Consider the following 19,932-nt stretch of genomic DNA (forward strand, 5'->3'; position numbering starts at 1 on the left):
GAGATGCTTCGTGAGAACTATTACACCATGGTACTCTCGATTTTGGGGCTGTACCTTCATTATGCAGCAACACTTATATTGTACGTATACGTATATCGCTTTCATCGCAAAAAGTTACAATCTCCACGCCGGCAATTTAAAAAGTGAAAAATATTTGTATTGTGAGCTAACTGCAGAGAGGGGAGTGGATTCACAAATTAACCATGCTTCGCTGTAGTAGCAAATACTGCTATACTGCCTAATGGTGAGAATAAAAACAAAATAATATTATTCAGTAAAATACAAAAAGCACAAGAAGAACGAATTTCTTTTTTTTTACGGTTATACTTAATCCGGTAGAGATCCGAAACACTTCTCGGGATAGCACATTTTTCATTTTTGCATTTGCACAAAATAAAATATACGCTAATAATATGCGTATAATTACCGCCAGTCGCTGACGACCGTAATGTGTACTGTGCATTCGTTGATTGCACTGCTGGTAAATACCGGTTGGCAACCTGGCACGCAGGTGCTGCATTATAGTATGTCGGTGTGTTTCTTATAATGCGGTTGATTGGTCTCAAAAAGATGTCGACGGGATCCTTCACGCGTGGATTGCGGTGTTATGAGTTGCTCGTACAACAAGGATTATGGGTGGATTGTTGATGAGATTTAGATATGATTTTCCTCTAATATGAACGATGTGTATAGTGTTTACATTGGGCATAACGACTACCAATATGCCTGTTGTTGCAGATACAGGCAGTATGTTTTGAACTGTTTGGTCTAACGTAAGTTTTTGTCAATGTTTATGCGTAAATAACGGCTGCGGCGCATATAAGTGCTTCATGCACACTTCAGAGAGACGCCATCGACTTGCTGCATTTTTAACATCAATTTCCTATTTCGTTTATTTGCATAGAATTATCGATTATAAACTCACAAAAAACTGAGAACGCAGTGGAAGTCATCTAGTTAAGGGTAAAAAAGTACAATATATGATGAGGTCAGCAACGACGAAAAAACCGACGTCCATAAAATTCAACCATTGTACCACATGTATCATGTAGGCCACACGATAGCTGATTTCCATAAATGACGAATCTACAAAGCAATACAAAAAACTAATTTCATTCGATGTCACGAGTTTGAGCAAATATACTGTAAAATCCAACGTTCTGAGGAGTACTTGTTAGCCGATTCATAGAACTATAAGAGTACTATATAAAGCCTAAAGATGATTATTATTAGATATACTTGTATCTCGCACTTATATCTTTAATATGCACAACTCTTATTCCATTAGTGTATGCTTTCATACAGTTTCCATTTTCCAACCTATATCTGCCTCTGTACCGGGTGGCTGAAAACAGTGGCGATGTCCTCTTTTGATCTGTTTTTTCACAACGATTTGTTCATTTTGTTGTACTGACGTGACATAACAGTACCCACACTGATCTCGATAGACAATTTCAGTAGCTACAAGAAAAAACCAAGTCCATCTTGATTACAGCGCTTATTAAAGTCTCCTAAAAATTTATCTTGTCCCAGCTCGCAAAACACAGAAACTCCCGCCACTTCTTTCCCGTATATACGATATAATATTTGAATATTTTCGACCGTTTTTAGAGAAAAACACCTTTTGTTTTTAGAGAAAAACACCTCATGACTGTAATGTCGCGACGTAAAAGTAATAAAGATATCATATTTTGTTTTATTAAAAAAAGAAGTGATTGGCTCGGTTTATGCGCTGGATGAACTATATATGCTGTCACTGATTGCATTTTGTGATTTTTCAAAAATAATGCGGCTTTTTATTGCTTTTTTATTTTCGTTTTCTAAGAATTTGGCTTGAAATTGTTGCTCCCCAACACATTGCAATAAAACAAAGTAGTTTTGTCAATGTAGCAAACTGATTGCTCTTTCAGATGCAAGTGTGGATTAGATCAATTCGGGAAGCGCTGGGCTGACTGAAGTCTATATTCGAAAATCTTGTAACTGCGTTTCACGAAAAGCGACGTTTGCGAAGTAGCAGATCTTTCGATTACGTAGCCGAACGCGTTCAACAGAATATCGCACTTTTATACTAAAGAAAAACGAGAATCAAAGCCCCTAACCATATTCGCCCAGTTGAATTACTGCAATTTTTAACTTGAAAATTGGGAAATTCGGCTAATTAGTCCCAACACATCCTCTAACGTCCCCCATTTTCCCAAAATAATTCACAAGAAACTGAAACCATTGCATTACATTGGTTAAACATAACCTTTGTAGGTTGGAAACGTTGCGCACCTTGATAAACCGGACCGCCATTGTTCCTATCCGAAAGTGCTGCCAGCAAAGAGAAAACTTAAAAAAATCAAATTTTTGCAAACTGCAAAACGCACTTTAAAACAGCTTGTACGTGTATGGCACTGCTGGCCAACTTTCGAAAATTTCAAACAAAAAAATACCGGTAGCATATATTTTATTGACAAAAAAGTCGACTGGCATAAAAAACAACCCGGGCTCAAATCATTACCGTGGCAAAAATGAATATAAAAAAACTCGTTGTCCGAACCCGAACCGGTGTTGCTCCCACTAGTACTATCGGGATCCGAACTGCTAATTATATATTCGCTTAGGCGATTACAGGGCCGTTTCCGTTTCAGCCGAATGCATGTTCGCTGCCTAGCTTGCTGTTACCACCAGTTCCTCCTGCGCCAGACGCCACTCTTATGTACAGCGTGAACCGACGCTGACAGTGTTCTAGAAAATTATTTACATTTATCAATTTCCGCTACGTTTGGTATCTTTTTTGGCGGCAGGAGGTGGATATCCAAACTTAACTGTCGCAACTTGTCAAAGCTCATCGAAGGTACCTCACCTCTTTCGTCGCTAGCATACGTTGCCGATAAGGTCATGGGCGACGGCACACATGCTTTACTCTTCAGAATTGTTTTCGCCTTAACAGTTAGCACTTGGCTCTACCAGTGACCTGTGATTTAAAAAAACATTTCCGACCCGAAAGAAAACAACCGCGCGCAAATATACTACAAACCTTCTTGTACTGTATATAAAACTAGATAAAAAAATTTCACTCACCAAAATTGCAAAAAAGCATGATTATCGAGCTATGAATTATATAATACTCGTATTATTGCATCAGCTTAGTTAGTTATGCAGGAGCGAGACAATGCCATAGAGGTGCGTCCGGAAGTGGGCAGATCGTATACTAATCTGAAGGTAAAAAGAGCACTTGGAAGTTCGAACGCTATAACGTTAACAGTACTTCAATGCTATAACAGTTCGATAATGGTCAATTAATAATTATTTATTTGGCCAACACCGAAATATGTAATCAAAATAAAAAGGTATAATTCGCACAATAATATTCAATTAATTAATAAACTGTACGGTGATCGGAGAAAATGCTTTAAATAGCCCTCATTTTATTAACCTGGATCTTCTTTTTAACGATCTAATACTAAAATCTCCTGCAGTAAGTGCGTTGATGCGGCTGTTCTTTTCCGTATAACGATTTTGTTCTTTTTCTGTTTTGTCGATTCTACCGTGTTGCCCTTGGGTTTGACTGCTCAAAAATAAACAATGTTATAATAAGGTTAAGTATATTTTTCATGGTTAAAAGTTTTGTACTCCTTCTATCTGTGGTTTAATTAATTTCAAATATTTTTACTTCTACTTATGTGTCCGTCTGTTGTATCCACCGTAATAATCCACGTACGGTACTTCCGCTTATACGTACAGCGTACAGTTTATATCTTTTAAAATAACAGCTAATGAATTCAAAAAACAAAGAGCGTACACATGCGTCTTATCAAAGCGTCTAGTCACTATAGTCAGCGCAAAAACTTTTCCGGCACTTCCATTTCGGTCGCTCATGATTGTACCGTTTGTAACGAAAAATATGGGTGACATGGTGTGTTTTCGTGCTTATTACGCATATTTACTCATTTACATTACGAAAAAAGTCACGTGCACACAAAGCCATCGACAACGGCATATTCAAGATTTTTGGTAAGAAATTCATCGGGTCAAAAGTTCCCATTTTCTTTTAGTTTCTGCGCCAGTTCCTGATGATCCATGCCAATAAACGGATAAAACGGACCGGCCGGAATTGGCTTGCCAAAGAGCAGCTGCCGGGCGAAATCCGACGGTGACATATTCCCGTTGTTAAAGAGGTGACGCTGGTCTAAATTAGCACCCATCGTCAAACCAGCATTCAGCCCCGCTAGACTCCATTTCTGCAGAATGCCGAGAGGAATCGAGGTAGGAGAAATGGGAAAGGGCTTGATGCCGCCATACATTGGCATGGTCTGGCTGTCGGACGCCGCACCGGGGATCATACGGGAAAACTGCGCCAATTTCTGAGAGAAAATCGCGGCGTCGAGGTCATTCATTGGCTCATTCGGGGACATGCTGCAGTTTCCATAGGGGAATACGGTACTGTCGGGCAGCATACCGCCGTTGTTTAAGGAATCCCTTCAAAAACACCCCAATTTATATACGCTTCATCCAAAAATTTAGAAAGTTTGGATTTACAAATCTATTTTTCTGTTACGTACGAAAACGTCCACACTGTGAAAACGCAAATGTTTGTAAAACTTTGTTTCGCCAAACGAGTTTGTAAAAGGAACTTCGTCTACGGTTTGTCGCCGATAAAAGAAAGGTTATCTGTGTCATGGGAAAAAACTTAGAAGGGAAGAAATTAGCAATCTTAAACTGAAACGAAGTAAATGCAGCTAATTTGGAATTTTGGTAATAAATGCTCACGAAAAATTACGGTGACTGAATGCTGCGCGTTGCAGAGCCAATCGTTTGTACGGTACCATCACATAATCGACAATAATTACTCATATTTTGAGGATCGACCCTAATTACTCCGTAATCAGGTCATATCTGCCGCCGGACACATAGAATCTGATCCACTTAATATCGCTGTTTTAGAGTCAAGCGTAGAAATGCCTAAATCGTAAGCGCTGTAATGTACTGTATCATCCTGCATGCGGTCTGGTGGAGAAATCTATCGATAATCAGGAAAATCAAATCAGCTATCGTGCGGCTCACAAATCCGTCTGTCACAAACTGACTCGGTGGTCCTGCTATTCCTCTTTCCCTCTCATCCCTGTCCAGCACGCCCCCAATTACTCGCTCCAGTATTGGAGTATGACACGAATGATCGTCCGCACAAGCGGCTGTTTGCTGGTGCATTCTCAAACTGAAGAGATTGCTATGGTTTGTACGGTTTGCCATATATGGCGCATGCCGATTTGCGGGTGAAGATGCGATTCTTCTTGTGCGATCGTTTTATCGTGATTTAGGTTCGGAGTTTGAACGCTTCGCATCGCTTGATGTTCCACGTCGTTAATTGCATCACTTTTACGCCGTCTATACAATGCATCTTATGTTCTGTATATCAGATTCTAGCAATTTGTTGTCATGTACAATACTTGTAACTTGTAAGTATTCTGGCGCCTACTGAAGTAATACAATGCATACGATGTGTACAGCAGAATCAATCGCTTTTTACAAATTTCCATTTATTCTTGCTACTAGTGTAGTGTTATCGTACAATTAGAGTATCTCGACGTTTTCTTGTTAAAAGCGACACTTTCAAAAGGTGCGTCAAAGATGCAGCGGTAATAAGATGTCAGATGAAGTGTCTATTCCGATGCAAGGCTTTCAAAAATAGTTTTCGTTTGATTTGCTGATTCGTCCACATTTGCCGCAAACCGTTGTAATTTGCGGCCCAGAGCTGCTCGCTAACCGTGGATCATCACTCAAAATCTGACCAACCCCAAATATTATTCTAAACTGTCACAATTTGAATAATCCGTTTGTGTACGCACAGCCAGTGTGAAAGCCGGCAATGTGATCATGAAGAAATGATAACATTTATCCGTCGGACAATTAGCCACGCATAACTGTTCTGTGTCACAGCTTAAAATATGATCAGCGTTCTTCCTAATGAGGCGCTGCACTTGACGATGCGGCGTCTGATTACAAACTGGTACAAACGGCTTTTCTCTATACCGCATTATTTATGTGATCGTATACTTTGATTATGATATGCCACATCATGAGCAGCACGGGCGTTAAAGACACACAAAAGTCAGCCTTCTTACCGTTCCAAATCGGTGATCACGCGAGTCGAATCGCGGAATCCTTTAGCGAATGGGTTGCAGTCTATTTTCAGTTTGGTGATCTGCAATGATTTTAAAATGAACAACCATAAAATTTACAGTGGTGGATACATAATAAAACGACACGGGGGGATAGCGACGCAAATGTGCCGGCCGCTAATGACGCAAAGGCGCCGTGTCGCCAACCCAGGCCATATGCACGAAGAGCGGTAAAAATCATTTCAACTGTATTAGAGTGATGTCGTGCAATGGGGGGTTTCGTAAAATTATATTTCCACAATTGTTAACGTGCAAATGCTTCATGCGCTTACAGTATGCCCTTAAGATAACAGTGTGATATATTCGGTATGCCACGGAAAATACGGTATTACAAGATATTATTAGAAATGAAAAAATGCTAACTTACCAGTTGGTTTTGATAGGCGGTAACGGAATAAAATGCACACTGCAAAAAAATATTTCGATTAGAATCGGTGTTTTGCTCGTAAAGAGTAAATGCACGAGTATGAATAAATTACATGATATAGCTCACCTCGGGAAAAACAAATGTCTTATGAGCGCATAATTGGAGATCATCGTAAGTTTTTAAGGATTTGACTAAATCGTCTTCGCCCTTCATCATGACTAAATGGATTCGAGGTTGGTATCTGTGCATGGAATTTAGTACAATCTGAAAACATAGACAATAAAGCTGATCATTTCCCAAAATTGCGCTGTACTTGCACTTACGTAGCCGGGTTTGTTAACTTCCGTGTTGGTCAGCTTGACTTTCTCGAACGTGATAATTTGTTTACGAAGCTGTTCACCAAGAAAAGGAGCATCCGGGTGCGGGTATAATTTGCTGTGATGTGCTGGATCACCTTTTCCGGCCACCAGCCAGGAGGAACGGTGATATGCATAGCGGTAGCGTTTATTGTCTACGGTAACGATATCCATGAGTACCATGTATGTTGCTTTGCAGTCCAAACCGGAAAAGGAGACGCGAATTGTAGGAAACATACGCCTGCAAATAACAAAATAGGAAACTTGTTAATTGTTATTAGTCTCGTGCCACCACAGACAGTTTGAAGTTGCGGTTTGTTGTCGAGTAAACTTTCGTTTTCGCAAAAGTTGTTCACAGTTCACACTAACTTCCATGGCGCTCATAGCATCATTCTGTGAAGTTTTCCAAAGCATACGGTTCATAATGTTAGGCTGCTGCAGAACAACCAGTTTTAACGCGCAATCAATATATTATATTGCGTGCATTTATTCCGTTGCAAACTTAAAGGTCAGACACAAGCACCGGTAATTACAGCTTGTGGAAAAGAGGCTGACAAGGTATGCATGAAATATTACTGGTCAACGTGTAAATGATTATTTGAATTACTTATGTCTTACGAGTAAAATTCCGTATTTACCACTCACACCACAAAGGGTGGACACTGGTATTGTGTTAACAAAGTGGAAATGCCACTGTCAAAGCAGCAAGTCAAACTATATGCACCACTATCCTGCCACTTAAATACCGGCTTCTGTCGTGCTATTGACGTCCTATCGCCCCACGCTGCGCATTTCAAAAGGTTACATGCATAGGCGATATGTTTAAGAGAAAATACTCGAACATTCTGACTTACGAGTTATGACACAACATAGTAGCAGTGAACATACTTTATACATATTATTATAGGAAGTCGTTTTAAATGTTTACACAAGTAAGTTATCGTAGCTGTTGTGCGTCGCCACAATGCGCAAATCAATCCAGAATTTTACATAATCCGTATTTTTCAAAACAAAGTTTTTTGTACATTTGCCATTCACCGTCGACAAGCGAAATAGCATGCATACTTATCTTCTGACTCTCATTAGCTATACTGGCTGACAAATCTTGCCCACGTATTCGTATTTCGTATAGCATAATGCGTAGTGTTTCTTTTACACGTATTTTTTTCCTAGGCTGACTGTATAAGTCCTGAAGCGCTATGTCATTATTTTCTCGTTGGAATGCAGTCACTCATTTTCAGCCAACTCATGCTGACGGAAACCCTGCAGTGTGGATGGATGAAAATCGGCAAATGCATTTGGGACGCAAAGTCGTCAGTGCATTTGTGGCGATATCGCGATGAGTTTGTCGATGATCAATTAGACGTTCGATTTCATCACAAACCTCTTTGGCGATTTACGCAATGATCTGATTACACAAACTGTTCGGGATTGTTCCAAAGCAAGTTGGCCACGCAAACCAGCGTCCCTCTTAATCAATCTTCATTAGATATTCTGGTGCATTTTTTAGTCTCCAAATACTCCACAGAATTAGACGCATCTACATATCACCGTGATCTTGTATTACGAAACGTTTTATATATGCCAGTGCTCATGAATAAACCTTCAAGCACCTTACTAAAGGCCCCTTACTAAAGGTCAAACCAAGCGGGAAGAAAACATTCTAACTCGTCTACATATTTACAGGATGTACTGGTACTGCTTTTGTCTAGTCGTTAAAAAGCCGTGTTTATTAGATGCAGAACTTGGGCTTCCCGCTGTATTCCCATTTAAGCCCCTTGGGAGTAAGTGGCGATCGTTAGTGATAATTTTTCATCGCAACTAATTTGTATGCAATGTCAGACGAACAAGTGTCTCCTGGAGCGCAACCGAGTGTGATCCCTTTGCTCTTGTGCCATCACTAGTGAGTCCATGTGAACAAAAGGGCGGAAGTCAATGCGGTGTCAGTTAGTCAATAGGGGCTTTATTCACATTATGCTGCCTTGTGGACAATAACGAAATAACCGTCATGGCATAACGGTGTTGTGTAGCATGAATGTCCCCTTTATGCCACAACCACAACACACAACCACCCCGCTAATGCGCTGTTATGGAAATAATTGTGGCCGGGGCTGAATTGCTAGACTTAATCCAGTGGATGGGGATAATTTGATAAGGTTGGCCTATTGCATTGCTAACTGCTACCCAAACAATTCCACTGACTGTCACACTTATCACTGCCCGCGCACACACACCGCCTGTATACGTAACTCTGGTCTGTGTGGTTGAATAATACATCCGGACGATGAAGGAGGATGCACTTTCCCAGATTACACCCGCTTTTCACTGGATCATCTCCCGGGAATGGAGTGGCTTGCCAATGGGCATTCAATGCATATTACTACCATCACATTATCCATATTTAAACGATTAATTTTTGATAATGTCAAATCAAGCTCACTGTCAGCGGCAGCACGGCACAATGTGCACAAGGCTACTGTATTATACATGCAGTACCATTTGGGACAAAGCAGCGCGCGCCCGCTTAACGCGTTTATACGAGTATGTGTTGCGCTCGGCGCTTTGTCGATTGAACTATCATTTCACGCTTGAATAAATAATTTCCTTGTCGGACCCATCCGAATTGCGTCCGACTCAATAGAAATGACATTTCTACTAGTTTATGCTGTCCTGTGTGCAGGCGGGCGTTAACAATGTGTTTTTTCATCAAACTTCGACACTTTGTTGCCCGCGTGTTGCATGTTTGTTTGTCAAAGCTCAATTATTGCAACCGAAAATATGTTGAGGACGTATTGATCCATAAACGGCAAACGAGAAAAAAATCAGTCAGCAATTCACAAATTACACCTTAACGATCTGCACCTGCAGCTATCGTCAACCTGAATAATAAACACGTACAACGCTTTTATGCGCAAAAGATGTAAACAGTTCTTAGCTAAACATTCAAATTCGAATAGTAGGCATGTATACCACATATGCATGGCAATAGCACGGCATAATGTAACTGATATTATTAAACAATCGTATATTTCAAAAACAAAATTACTTCAATGGCTAGCAGCTCAATTAACTTTACAGAAATTAATTGTGCGATAAGGTTGTAACATAATTATATAAGTGCCAATGACTATAAAGAATCATACCTGCCACTACGGGTGATAATCATTTCCGTGCCGAGCTCATTGAACCTTTCCCATAATTCTTTAACTTCCAGATGGCACTGGACATTTACCAGTTCCGGACTGCAAGGTTTTTCTTTAAAAACGGTGGCTAATGGCAAAACATCGTCTGACGTTGTTGTATCTGGGGTTTCGGAAACCGATAGCGGTGTTATGGAATCTCGCGATTTAGGACTGACAGGCGACTTGACTTTACGGAATGCGGTGATTTTCTCACTTTTCACTGCAAATCATAACAATTTTACGCCACAAAAAATGGAAATTTAAGAGGCTGTGTTCTGCTATATTATTTACCTTCTTTGACAATTTCATCCCGTTCAGCCATGATGGCCTTAATGGAGAAGTCGGTGACCTTTTTCTTCGGCTTCGGATTGGCACCGGTCAATTGTGCTGACGAAAAATTAGGTTCCATTGCGCTATTGGATATGTCGAATAATTACGAAAGATACTTTATTGGTACGGCTGTTGTCGGCGCGTGTACCAGATAACTACGCTGAGTTGTGGCGGACAAGGGCGCAAAAAAATAGTAGCTGTCGATAGCTACCGCAGGCTAAATTTGCCACACTCAACGACCTTGTTGAAAACAGCACGGCATGCACAGCGTACAACTGGCAACAGCAGCGCCAACAGCGCTAACGCTGTGCTAAGCTAGAAAAGGGCACATATTGTGGAGGACGAACGTTAGGAAAGGGAACCATCAAGATAAATGGGTTTTGCACTCGATCTCTTTGCGTACTCCACAGTTGATTCGATCTTGTCAAACGATGATCATGTTAAACTGTCTTTTCCTGCCCAGCTCCAGTGTAACACAGCACATAACACAATCTCAAAAATCGGTGAAGGAAAAATTCGCTATGGATGGCAGTTTATCGAGTTCAACTTGTAAAGTAGCACGACAAGTTTCTTGACAAGTCGTAGAAATACAATAAACGCAACTGTCAGCTGTTATGCGCGCTCGCCTCTTGGAACAATTCAGAAATATGGCAGTGCGACCGCCAACTGTGCTGTAAAATCCGGTCCTCAGTGAAGGTGTTAATTACTTGCAGAAATCATGTTTCGGCCGCTGATTGGTAAATGTGTCAAAATTACCGCCTCCATGGCCAATGTGCTACAGTGGTCCGGGAACCATAAAAATACCTGCAAATCAGGTGGACCGACCGATGGCCATTGGTCAGTTAGATTTTATTCCCTCCTCCTCATGCATATGACTACGTTGATATGTGTTCACGTTTCGCTGTGTATCTGCTAGTTTGCCAGTACTTGACACGTCGCACTCGAAAGCATGCAAAAATAATGGGCGACTGACAAGTGGGGTTATGAATCGATATTGAATATCCCATAACTGCGAGGATGTGCAAGAAAGATCTCTTGTTTGTCGACAGTGAGGTGTGTCGTTGGGATCGAGTGCAAAGTCTGGTAAATTGTTGCTCGATAATGTGTTACGTCGGATCTGTTGCCGCGCGGTTTACGGCATCATATTCCTATAATTTGATCCAGTCCAGCATAAACTCTGTAACAAGAAATTTTGCACCAAATGAATGAACTATCGGTCGAGTGCACTGGATTAGTTTACGAAATTCGCAGGGAAAAGTTTACAATTCTAAGTACACTCTGGCGAATTAAATTACGCCTACCGCATAAATAGAGAGAGCTATGGTAAAGTTACTAAAGTCGACGTGCACGATTTACGATTGCATTGGCTAGACCGGCAAATAAACAGAGCAGCTACAGAAATATTAATCTCCAGCGACATTAGACGATAATTGTGCAAGTAGTATAAGAATTTACAAGATCGTTAGCGGCAATCAACGTTGCGTTGTTAATGTCCTTTTGACATAAATACGTTAGCACACATACGACACTGCCTCATCACCTGTGTCGCTGTGTGGCATTATCGCTAATTGCTACACGACCGCCTCCGGGTTAACTTCATATTGCTGTTACGGATACTGCTAGGACACGAAAATTGCATAAATAGCTATTGTCTCTCTAATAACTTTACCCTCAAAATTTTTAATTTCCTGATAGCTTGCTCGCAAATCACCAACTGTTTCAACGGGTACATTTACCTTTTTATAAGTTTAGTGTGTAAATCAATATTAGTACAATAGGTGCTTATTGCAGTTGTAAATATTGTAAATTGTAAATATCAATAAGTTATTGTAAATATCACATCTGAGTTGTAAGTTGTAAATATCACATCGGTGCTTATTGTAAATATCACATCTGAGTTTTCCAGCCCGGTTTTGCGGCCATGTACTGTAAGTTGATATAATTGCGAGCGATCTCTGTTGTTCATGATCAGTGTTGTGAATTGCAATTCTGGGAAATTATTGTTAATACATGCATATGCTTATGAACAAATTGACATTGTTGTTTAAAAAATAAAAATTTTATGTGAATCTCTGTGCTGTGTGCGCGATTCCGTACTCGTGTTGGTATATTGTGGGCCAGAATATTATTTGTGGTATCCGAGTCGGACCATGTTGTCAGAAGATAAAATGAAAAGTGTGCCGGCATCCACGCCCGTCGTTTTCGGAGACGAAAGATTTTGAAATTGAGAATTCCAACCAGACAAACGTGAGAAACATAATTTATTTCTTTATGAAGTCCTAAAGTATAATTATATAACTATTTGGCCATCTGAAAATTCATTCTGCAGATTCAGGTAGTGGCAGACCCCTCGGTACATCCTTGTCGGTACGTACATTTCACATTTATGTCATGCTCCGGGCAAAAATAATAAGACCAGAATCCGATCTAATGACGTTACATTGTACAAGTAGGTTGTGGTGACTGCGATGATTTGAGGTTTACCGGAAAGTTAATGCATTTTCTTCTACCATGGCTGCAAGGCTGCAATGCCGTGTAAAACTCTCTTACGTTAGCTGCCTAACCTGCGTTTAGAAGGCTGCGTGTAAAGTACTTCAGTTTAAAATTTTGAATATCCCTTATAGAAATTTTCGAGTTTCATTCGGCCAAGCGTAATTAATTGTAAGGCGTGCACTGTACGGTACATATAAAACGATTACAGTAATATTACACGTTCAGATTATAGCAGATTAAGAACTGAACAACATTCATCAGTCGACATCTCATATGGGAATACCAGCGTGAAACACCAGGGAAGCAGTTTTTTTACAGGCTGCATTAATTAGGACAATTAAGGTCACCAGGCTGTTGTGCGTGTCCTGTTTCGGTATCTTTCGGCGATGTGACAGTGCGACAGTCTGTTAATTGATAGTAGTGATTATCAACCGAGGCTCGGGTATCAGTATCCCGAGGTGTCAGGCAGGAAAGTCAACAAGCTCATTGATGATTAACAGGTTTTCCCTGGCATTCGGTCTCTTTAATTAATTCGTTTACGCTTTAATCAAATCGACTAAGCAAAAGGAAGCTGTGTGCGGTCCCGCTCATGCATGAGAAATCTTTCACTGACATGTTTACTTTGGTTATGCTACACTTTACTAAACAATAGCTTAGTGATGTGCGCCACCGGTGCGATAGTTAATCGTCCTCAGCTGTACCCTATACAAAACAGAACAGTTAATTATTCCTTAATGGAGTGCTAGTCGTGAAATCAAGTAATCTAATGGCATGCGGAAGATGCTGAACATAAAGTAAAAATCCGAAAAATTTGATGATATCTTGGAACTACAAATTAATCGCGTATGCGCCAAGTAGAAATATTCGATACATGCATGCAGCGCACACTTTGATGGCTGCTGTTGGGTGGTCATCATGTCTCTGACCATGGGCGCTTTTCTCATTGACAGTGATTTACATGTACAAATTATAAATTCCAACCATTCACAAACGTATCGTAATGAGCGATAATGTTATGTTTCAGTTGAACTAAACCAGTTATTACGTTACAAAATGATTAATGCACTGCGGGACAAGCAAGCACGTGGAATAGCACGAGTGAGAATATTTGGAAACTGCAATATAATTTATTCGTTAGCCGTTACAGTATATGTGTAGTTAAAAGTTATTCCAGTTTTGTTTCCAGTGTGATGTTTACCAGCTCGGGGAAAAATTTATCTTAACAATTGTATCTTAAATTCTTAATCAAGTTCCAGTGTCAGAAAACTATCAGTTCCTGCATTTACATTTAAGTATTCAATTTGTGTTAAGGACTGATTTACATTACCGCCCTACGAATTAGTGTTCCTGGGTTTGTGTCACTATGCAGTATATGACCGGCATGTAAGTAGTTTTTGGCCTTTAATATAACTGTGGCAGAAGCTGCTTTCGTGCTTGAATATTTCCAAATTATGTTAAACACAGAGGGAAAACTCCAGCAATGCGGAATTTGTGAAAAATTTCAACTGTATAAAATACAGCAATTTCAACTTGCGACGGCTTTTATCAGAATGAAACGATGGAGTCGAGATGAAACAAAGCTAACAATTTTAAACAATGGAGTCTGAGACACCCGAAACAAAGATAACAATTGTAAACATTACAACAAAACTGATTCATTAAAGTTTTAACTAAATTTATGTTCCACTCCTTATAACTCAAGCAAGATATTGTATAGAACTATTAACTATAGATAGTTCTGTTCAACGTTAACCGTAGAAGCATCGTAGAAGTACAATTAATATAATACAAGGGTCTGGAGAATGCTCTGTTATAGGGTCATAATGCATCCCGCAGTGCAAATTTATGAGGACAGATGTGCAAAACATGAAGAATTTATACGATTATACCACCCCGAACAGGGTCATGAACATGTTTCGGATCTGGTATCCAGTCGGCATCATGTCTGTCGCAAGTTCACTTTAAACATTTAATAACCCCGCCGCAACAACGCACCACCATGCCAATCAGTAGCGCTAATACATTGCAGTCCATTCAGACATACTTTTCCATTAACTGAGTATCTTTTTTATGAGGACGCAGAGCGGTCTAATAAATGGGCAACCGATTTACTGTTAACCCTCGTAAAATGTTCGTTTCTTCTTTTTAACGGGTCATTCATTCCATTCATGGCAGTGTAGTAACTGACCGTTGCCGAAAGGGATGAAAAGGTGAATGCAAACAGTGACGGGTCGCTTTTGGTACACATCGTTCAAAGGGTTTATTAGTAAATTAACAACAACGAGTGGCTACGGGAGCGATTTATTATACGAGTACAATTCGCAAAATATCGTTCATTTATAGCAATGACAACAATATAATAAACTATCAGGGACTGTTTTGAGCACATCTATTCTAGGAAACTATCACTGAAAGGAAGACTATATCTAACACAAATCGAAAAAATTTTCCAAACCTTCATGAAAAATACTTATTTCTTTAAAAAATTACCAGAAATTCACAACAAGGTATTTCAGTTTTTCACCTAAACGTTTTCAGCACAAACCATCACCAGGTAAGGAAATATCCTTGAATTTCAACGGTATTACAATTCACCAGAATTTCGAAACTCGGATTTAAAGTTTAAGACGTCACAATGTCCTTAGAATCTTCGTCGCAAAATTTCGGTGCATACATCATCCAATCGATCGACCATTCTCGAGGGTCAACCATCTTTGCTCCCATTTTTCGGAATGCATTTAGGGATGACTGGTTAGCTTTTTCCACATATACCCATACGATTTCCTGGCCAATGTTTCGAATTTTCAGCGCCGCGTGGTAGCAGACAATGTGGAACAATCCGTTGCCGCGGTACTTCTCATGTACGTAACCGGTTCCGAGACTGCCGTCACCAAGACTGTATATAACATATGCCACAGGAACATCGCTACCCTCTTCGAATACTGCAGCGCTAGGAAAGTTGGAACAGAGCAGAAACTGGAAGTAGGGAAGCATCGCAGCCGAGCCATACTTCCACTCTGAACACAACTGTTCGGCATGGTGTTCCGACAGTTCCCCTAACACGAATCCGGCAGGCAGCGGTCTGCACAACACGCAAAAAATTATTTTACTGGAAACTAAAAGTCAAAGAAATCCGACTGAATTCGAACAATATGACAAAGGTTTCGTTACGTTACGCACAAGATATGGCGTGCAACACGCCGCCCGTTACAATACAAACAACCGCCACCGTGTGCACTGTTAACGTACCGTAAAATCATTTCCGCAGGATCTAATGTGAACGCCACACAGTATGCGTCATCGTGATTTTCGGAAATTGTTCCTTTGACTGCGCCTATGCGCTCCACAATTGGACATATCGTCTTCGGGATGCCTATACAACAGTTTAATAACTCCTATACAACAGTTTTTATTTGATTTCCTACTACGGAGCTAAAATATTAAAATTCACTACTTCCCACCTACAAAAATAAGCTCAGTGCTCCAGTCAACACAATCAGCCAACATCTCTGCTAATACTGCGTCATCTTTCGAAAGCAGGGTAATGCCTGGCACGCTCGCGCGTCCCACGAATTCCTGCAAACAGAACAAGTTAGCTGCACAACAATGACTGCAACAGAACAACAAAAAATAAGTGCGCCGTCAGCGCCCTGGCATAACAGAGAGCCGTACCTTCGAGTTCTTGATCACACGACAGATAATAACTCTGTAATCTGGAAACTGATCGGCCACGAACTCAACACCAGGCCATGCACAGATTCCCGATAAATGATTCCTGACCATGGCTTCAATCTGCAGAGCGAAAAACGAACAATGAAGATGACAGTGAACTCAGCTCAGTATTACTGGTGTTTACCGTACTCCTGTATTAAGTTTATAAATAACGTTCAAAAATTAACTTAGGAAAACCAAATATCAACAAAAGAGGCGTACGAAAGTAGTAAGACTGTGCGTCAGTACTAGCGGCCCAGCAATATTATCGTATCTGGGATATCTCTTACCTGTAATGACTTCGGGTGGAATGATCTAAGCGTTGGAAGAACCTGGGTAAGTTGTTCAGCGTTCAGAGTAACTGACATTCTTAATTTTCGAGCAGCAGGTGCTTCGGAAGAAAATAACCTTACTTTTAATTTCTAGAAAAAAAGATAACTTCGAATAAGATTTACTCATACATTTAAGAACACGAACAGAAACTCAAATTTCAAAAAATGTGCTGGCAAAATGAAATACGACAACCGCCACTTGCGTAGGTTGTTACCTGAATGCTTGAGTTGGCTTGTCTTCAGTTATGCTAACCGCCAGCGGGCGACTTATGGTGCTGTTCTATTTTATTCCGAGCTATCTATCTACGGCAACTCGTTCCCGAAAGTGGAACTCAACATTTATTCGCTTTGAATATTGATAGGTTCAAGGTGGCTACTCCGGACACTTCGGTATACGGTATAATTAATAATTTTTATCGAAAATCGTTTTATACAATTTGGAGCAGCCATTGTAGGAAGTTTTGTTTACTGTTAGTTGCTGCAAAGCACTTGGCTGATTCGAAAGCGACACCAAATTACCGAAACCTTGTCAGTGAGCTTGAATTTCTGCTGCCTCAGCCTGCCTGCTGGCTCTTTTCGTGGGACACTCATCCTCAAGATAACGGTACATTGTTGGTTTTCTAACTCAGAAGAATTTGATAGTCGAAGCAATGCAAATTTTTAATAATGAACTCGTTTCCGCAACTGGTATCTGTAATCGTTTTATTGAAAAGTTGGGACAGTTTTGGTGGTAAATCTTGTTGACGGCAGTGTTGTGGTTCGTGAAAGCTTTAAATAGTCGACTGTGTCCATGTACATTACCAGCCTTTACAGCACGAAATGTACAGGGCCTGTGAAAAGGCGCAGTGATTTCCATAACGGCTGCAGACACTCTAATACGGTAGTAAGTAATAGTTTGCGATTTTGTGCAAATTAGCTGATTTCCATGAACCTTCACGGGTTATCTCCAAATATTATATGTTCTTTCCGATTTCTTGTTTTATTTCGATTCTAAATTTATTGTAGGGTACGTTTCATAATAATACTTTCATTATCAGTAACTGAATTTCTAATTTATAGGGGGGTGCGCGTTCATTCCATTGACCGCGAATATGGCAAGTCCTCCTGGAGCAGGTAAAAGACGTACGATATTTTCGGGTTTCTGGGAAATTTTCTGTAGAGGTTGTATAGTTTAGTACCATGGGTTTTGGTTCGGTCAATAATTCAGCTTAATCCCTTGTTAAATGTTGTCTTACTCTGAAAAGAGCAGCGTTTATTTGTGGTGATTAGAATCTAATCTAATGACATTAGATGATTAAAAATTTAAAATGTTATGTTCTTTGCGTGTGATTTAAAAAAAATTTTAAGAAATTTCTGCCGGATTCCATACGGTTCTGACTATCTTGTCATCAGCTGCTCAAGAAATAACTAGTGGATTTTTAGTATTCTAATCATTTCTGGCAAGCAGATAAACTTTGAAGAATTAAATAAGTTCTTTATAGCTTTGAACTAGGTTGACGGCCTGCGATTGTTTCAGGCGCAGCTGCAGGTGGTGCGGTTGTTCCTCGGAATTTCCGCTTACTGGACGAACTGGAGCAGGGCCAGAAAGGTGTAGGTGATGGAACGATCAGCTGGGGTTTGGAATCGGATGATGATATGAGTTTGTCACGATGGAATGGCATGATTTTGGGACCTCCTAGAGTAAGTGTGCACCCACATGTGTAATTGTGAATTAAGTTGTTTGATTGTTAATTTCGTTTTGTGTCGGTAGACGGCGTTCACTGGTTCACTTTTGCATTAATTTGCAGACCGTGTTCGAGAACCGGATTTACAGTTTACGCGTGGAATGTGGTGATAAATATCCAGATGAACCGCCTTCCATTCGATTTGTCACCAGAATCAATATGACGGGTGTGCACAGTAATACGGGCATGGTAGGGAAGATTTCCGCTTCTGAACAGTGGCTGGAATTACATTGATGTGGGATTTTCTTGTGGTTAGGTGGATCGGCGTGTCGTGCCCATATTATCACGTTGGCAGCGTTCCTATACTATCAAGACCGTTTTACAAGAGCTGCGACGAATGATGGCCGCTAAGGAAAATCAGAAATTACCACAACCTCCCGAAAATACTACGTTTTAGTGATATCCTTAATGTTTGCATGGAATTTAAAGGGCTGACACAAGGTAAGTGTTCTTCCAAATCGTTTTGGGAAACATCTCCTATCTTCGAATTCAAGGCTTAATTCATCTTAAGGTCAATATACGAATGAATATCAGACAAGTGCTTTTAGTATTCACAATCACTTCGAGTAGAACCTCGTCAACATTTTTGCTTGTGATTTATGGTCGTCGGTTGTTTTTTGCAGCTTGCTGTTATGACGGTTTCAATAACTGCTTCTAAGCTTATGCTTAATTTCTTTTTGAGAAATCGAGTCATTTGTGTACAAATTTTTCGACAGTTTTGAGTCTGGTTTTTTACGAATACCCATTTTTTGAATCTGTAACCTATATATATGTTTGTACGTTTTTGTTGCAGTTTTTATGGAAACTAATGCATCGATTTGGGATTACTGACATTTCCTTTCATTTTTATAATTCTTGGCGCATCCTTACGCTTTCGGGTTGCATACAGAACGATTGGGGAGTGGTTTTATCTGTTTTCTGTGTGGCATTATTGGGTAATGGACGGATCGGTCGTGTAATAATTTACTTAATGTTCGATTCAAACCGCCTCAAACTGCCCGAATGCAGTTTTTTTCCAAATGAAATTGAATATTATTAACTGTATTTTTTGGTTAGTTGTGTGGTTGTCATCTCGTCATTAGACATTTCATGGTTTTGTGCATTTACGCACAGAGGCATACGCGAGCGCTGGTGCCTTTGATAGTTTAATTGCGTTATCGAGTCATTGTTCTTGATCTTAAGCGGATAATCTGCGATCCTTATGTTCACTGGAATCGTTTGTGATTTTGGCTTATGACCATTTTCGATTAAAATGATAATGTTGGACATTGTT

The 19,932-nt window shown here is 40.1% G+C and overlaps 3 protein-coding genes across 5 annotated transcripts; 1 reads left to right on the top strand and 2 right to left on the bottom strand.

The window, feature by feature from the left end:
* Positions 1–3,763: 3,763 nt before the first annotated feature.
* Positions 3,764–11,627, bottom strand: LOC129591952 (T-box protein 12-like). The gene is made up of 7 exons (XM_055487849.1): positions 10,361–11,627; positions 10,031–10,289; positions 6,855–7,128; positions 6,658–6,795; positions 6,532–6,570; positions 6,108–6,187; positions 3,764–4,464 (listed from the first exon to the last, which is right to left on the bottom strand). Exons 1-7 carry the CDS (start codon positions 10,476–10,478, stop codon positions 4,017–4,019), a joined length of 1,356 nt encoding a protein of 451 aa, XP_055343824.1. The 5' UTR covers positions 10,479–11,627; the 3' UTR covers positions 3,764–4,016.
* A 3,533-nt stretch (positions 11,628–15,160) lies between these two features.
* On the bottom strand, positions 15,161–17,092 carry LOC129592068 (uncharacterized). Its single transcript, XM_055488012.1, has 5 exons — positions 16,894–17,092; positions 16,565–16,684; positions 16,354–16,468; positions 16,142–16,265; positions 15,161–15,974 (listed from the first exon to the last, which is right to left on the bottom strand). Exons 1-5 carry the CDS (start codon positions 16,969–16,971, stop codon positions 15,515–15,517), a joined length of 897 nt encoding a protein of 298 aa, XP_055343987.1. The 5' UTR covers positions 16,972–17,092; the 3' UTR covers positions 15,161–15,514.
* Positions 16,818–19,925, top strand: LOC129592072 (ubiquitin-conjugating enzyme E2 variant 2-like). Of its 3 annotated transcripts, XM_055488020.1 has the most exons (8): positions 16,818–16,939; positions 17,298–17,325; positions 17,411–17,539; positions 17,995–18,048; positions 18,452–18,615; positions 18,723–18,848; positions 18,916–19,100; positions 19,453–19,925. In XM_055488020.1, exons 4-7 carry the CDS (start codon positions 18,027–18,029, stop codon positions 19,054–19,056), a joined length of 453 nt encoding a protein of 150 aa, XP_055343995.1. In that variant the 5' UTR covers positions 16,818–16,939; positions 17,298–17,325; positions 17,411–17,539; positions 17,995–18,026; the 3' UTR covers positions 19,057–19,100; positions 19,453–19,925. The 3 variants fall into 3 exon arrangements, with proteins under 3 accessions (XP_055343995.1, XP_055343994.1, XP_055343996.1); XM_055488019.1 differs by lacking the exon at positions 16,818–16,939 and having other exon boundaries at positions 17,234–17,325; XM_055488021.1 differs by lacking the exon at positions 16,818–16,939 and having other exon boundaries at positions 17,256–17,332.
* The last annotated feature ends 7 nt before the right edge of the window (positions 19,926–19,932 follow it).

This window comes from Paramacrobiotus metropolitanus, unplaced genomic scaffold (genome assembly GCF_019649055.1).
Source record: "Paramacrobiotus metropolitanus isolate TYO unplaced genomic scaffold, Prichtersi_v1.0 Parri_scaffold0000049, whole genome shotgun sequence".
Classification (NCBI taxonomy): Eukaryota; Metazoa; Tardigrada; class Eutardigrada; order Parachela; family Macrobiotidae; genus Paramacrobiotus; species Paramacrobiotus metropolitanus.

Bases quoted from the DNA above. Each gene is read 5' to 3' on its own strand.
- LOC129592072 (XM_055488020.1), top strand. From the start codon at position 18,027: ATGGCAAGTCCTCCTGGAGCAG. The intron at 18,616-18,722 runs GTAAGTGTGCAC...ATTAATTTGCAG, and splicing joins TGATTTTGGGACCTCCTAGA to ACCGTGTTCGAGAACCGGAT. The intron at 18,849-18,915 runs GTAGGGAAGATT...TCTTGTGGTTAG, and splicing joins TGCACAGTAATACGGGCATG to GTGGATCGGCGTGTCGTGCC.
- LOC129592068 (XM_055488012.1), bottom strand. From the start codon at position 16,971: ATGTCAGTTACTCTGAACGCTGAACAACTTACCCAGGTTCTTCCAACG. The intron at 16,685-16,893 runs GTAAGAGATATC...TTCGCTCTGCAG, and splicing joins TCCACCCGAAGTCATTACAG to ATTGAAGCCATGGTCAGGAA. The intron at 15,975-16,141 runs GTACGTTAACAG...CGTGTTGTGCAG, and splicing joins CCTGCGGAAATGATTTTACG to ACCGCTGCCTGCCGGATTCG.
- LOC129591952 (XM_055487849.1), bottom strand. From the start codon at position 10,478: ATGGAACCTAATTTTTCGTCAGCACAATTGACCGGTGCCAATCCGAAG. The intron at 7,129-10,030 runs GTATGATTCTTT...TGTTATTTGCAG, and splicing joins ATTATCACCCGTAGTGGCAG to GCGTATGTTTCCTACAATTC. The intron at 6,188-6,531 runs GTAAGTTAGCAT...AAATCATTGCAG, and splicing joins CCGCCTATCAAAACCAACTG to ATCACCAAACTGAAAATAGA.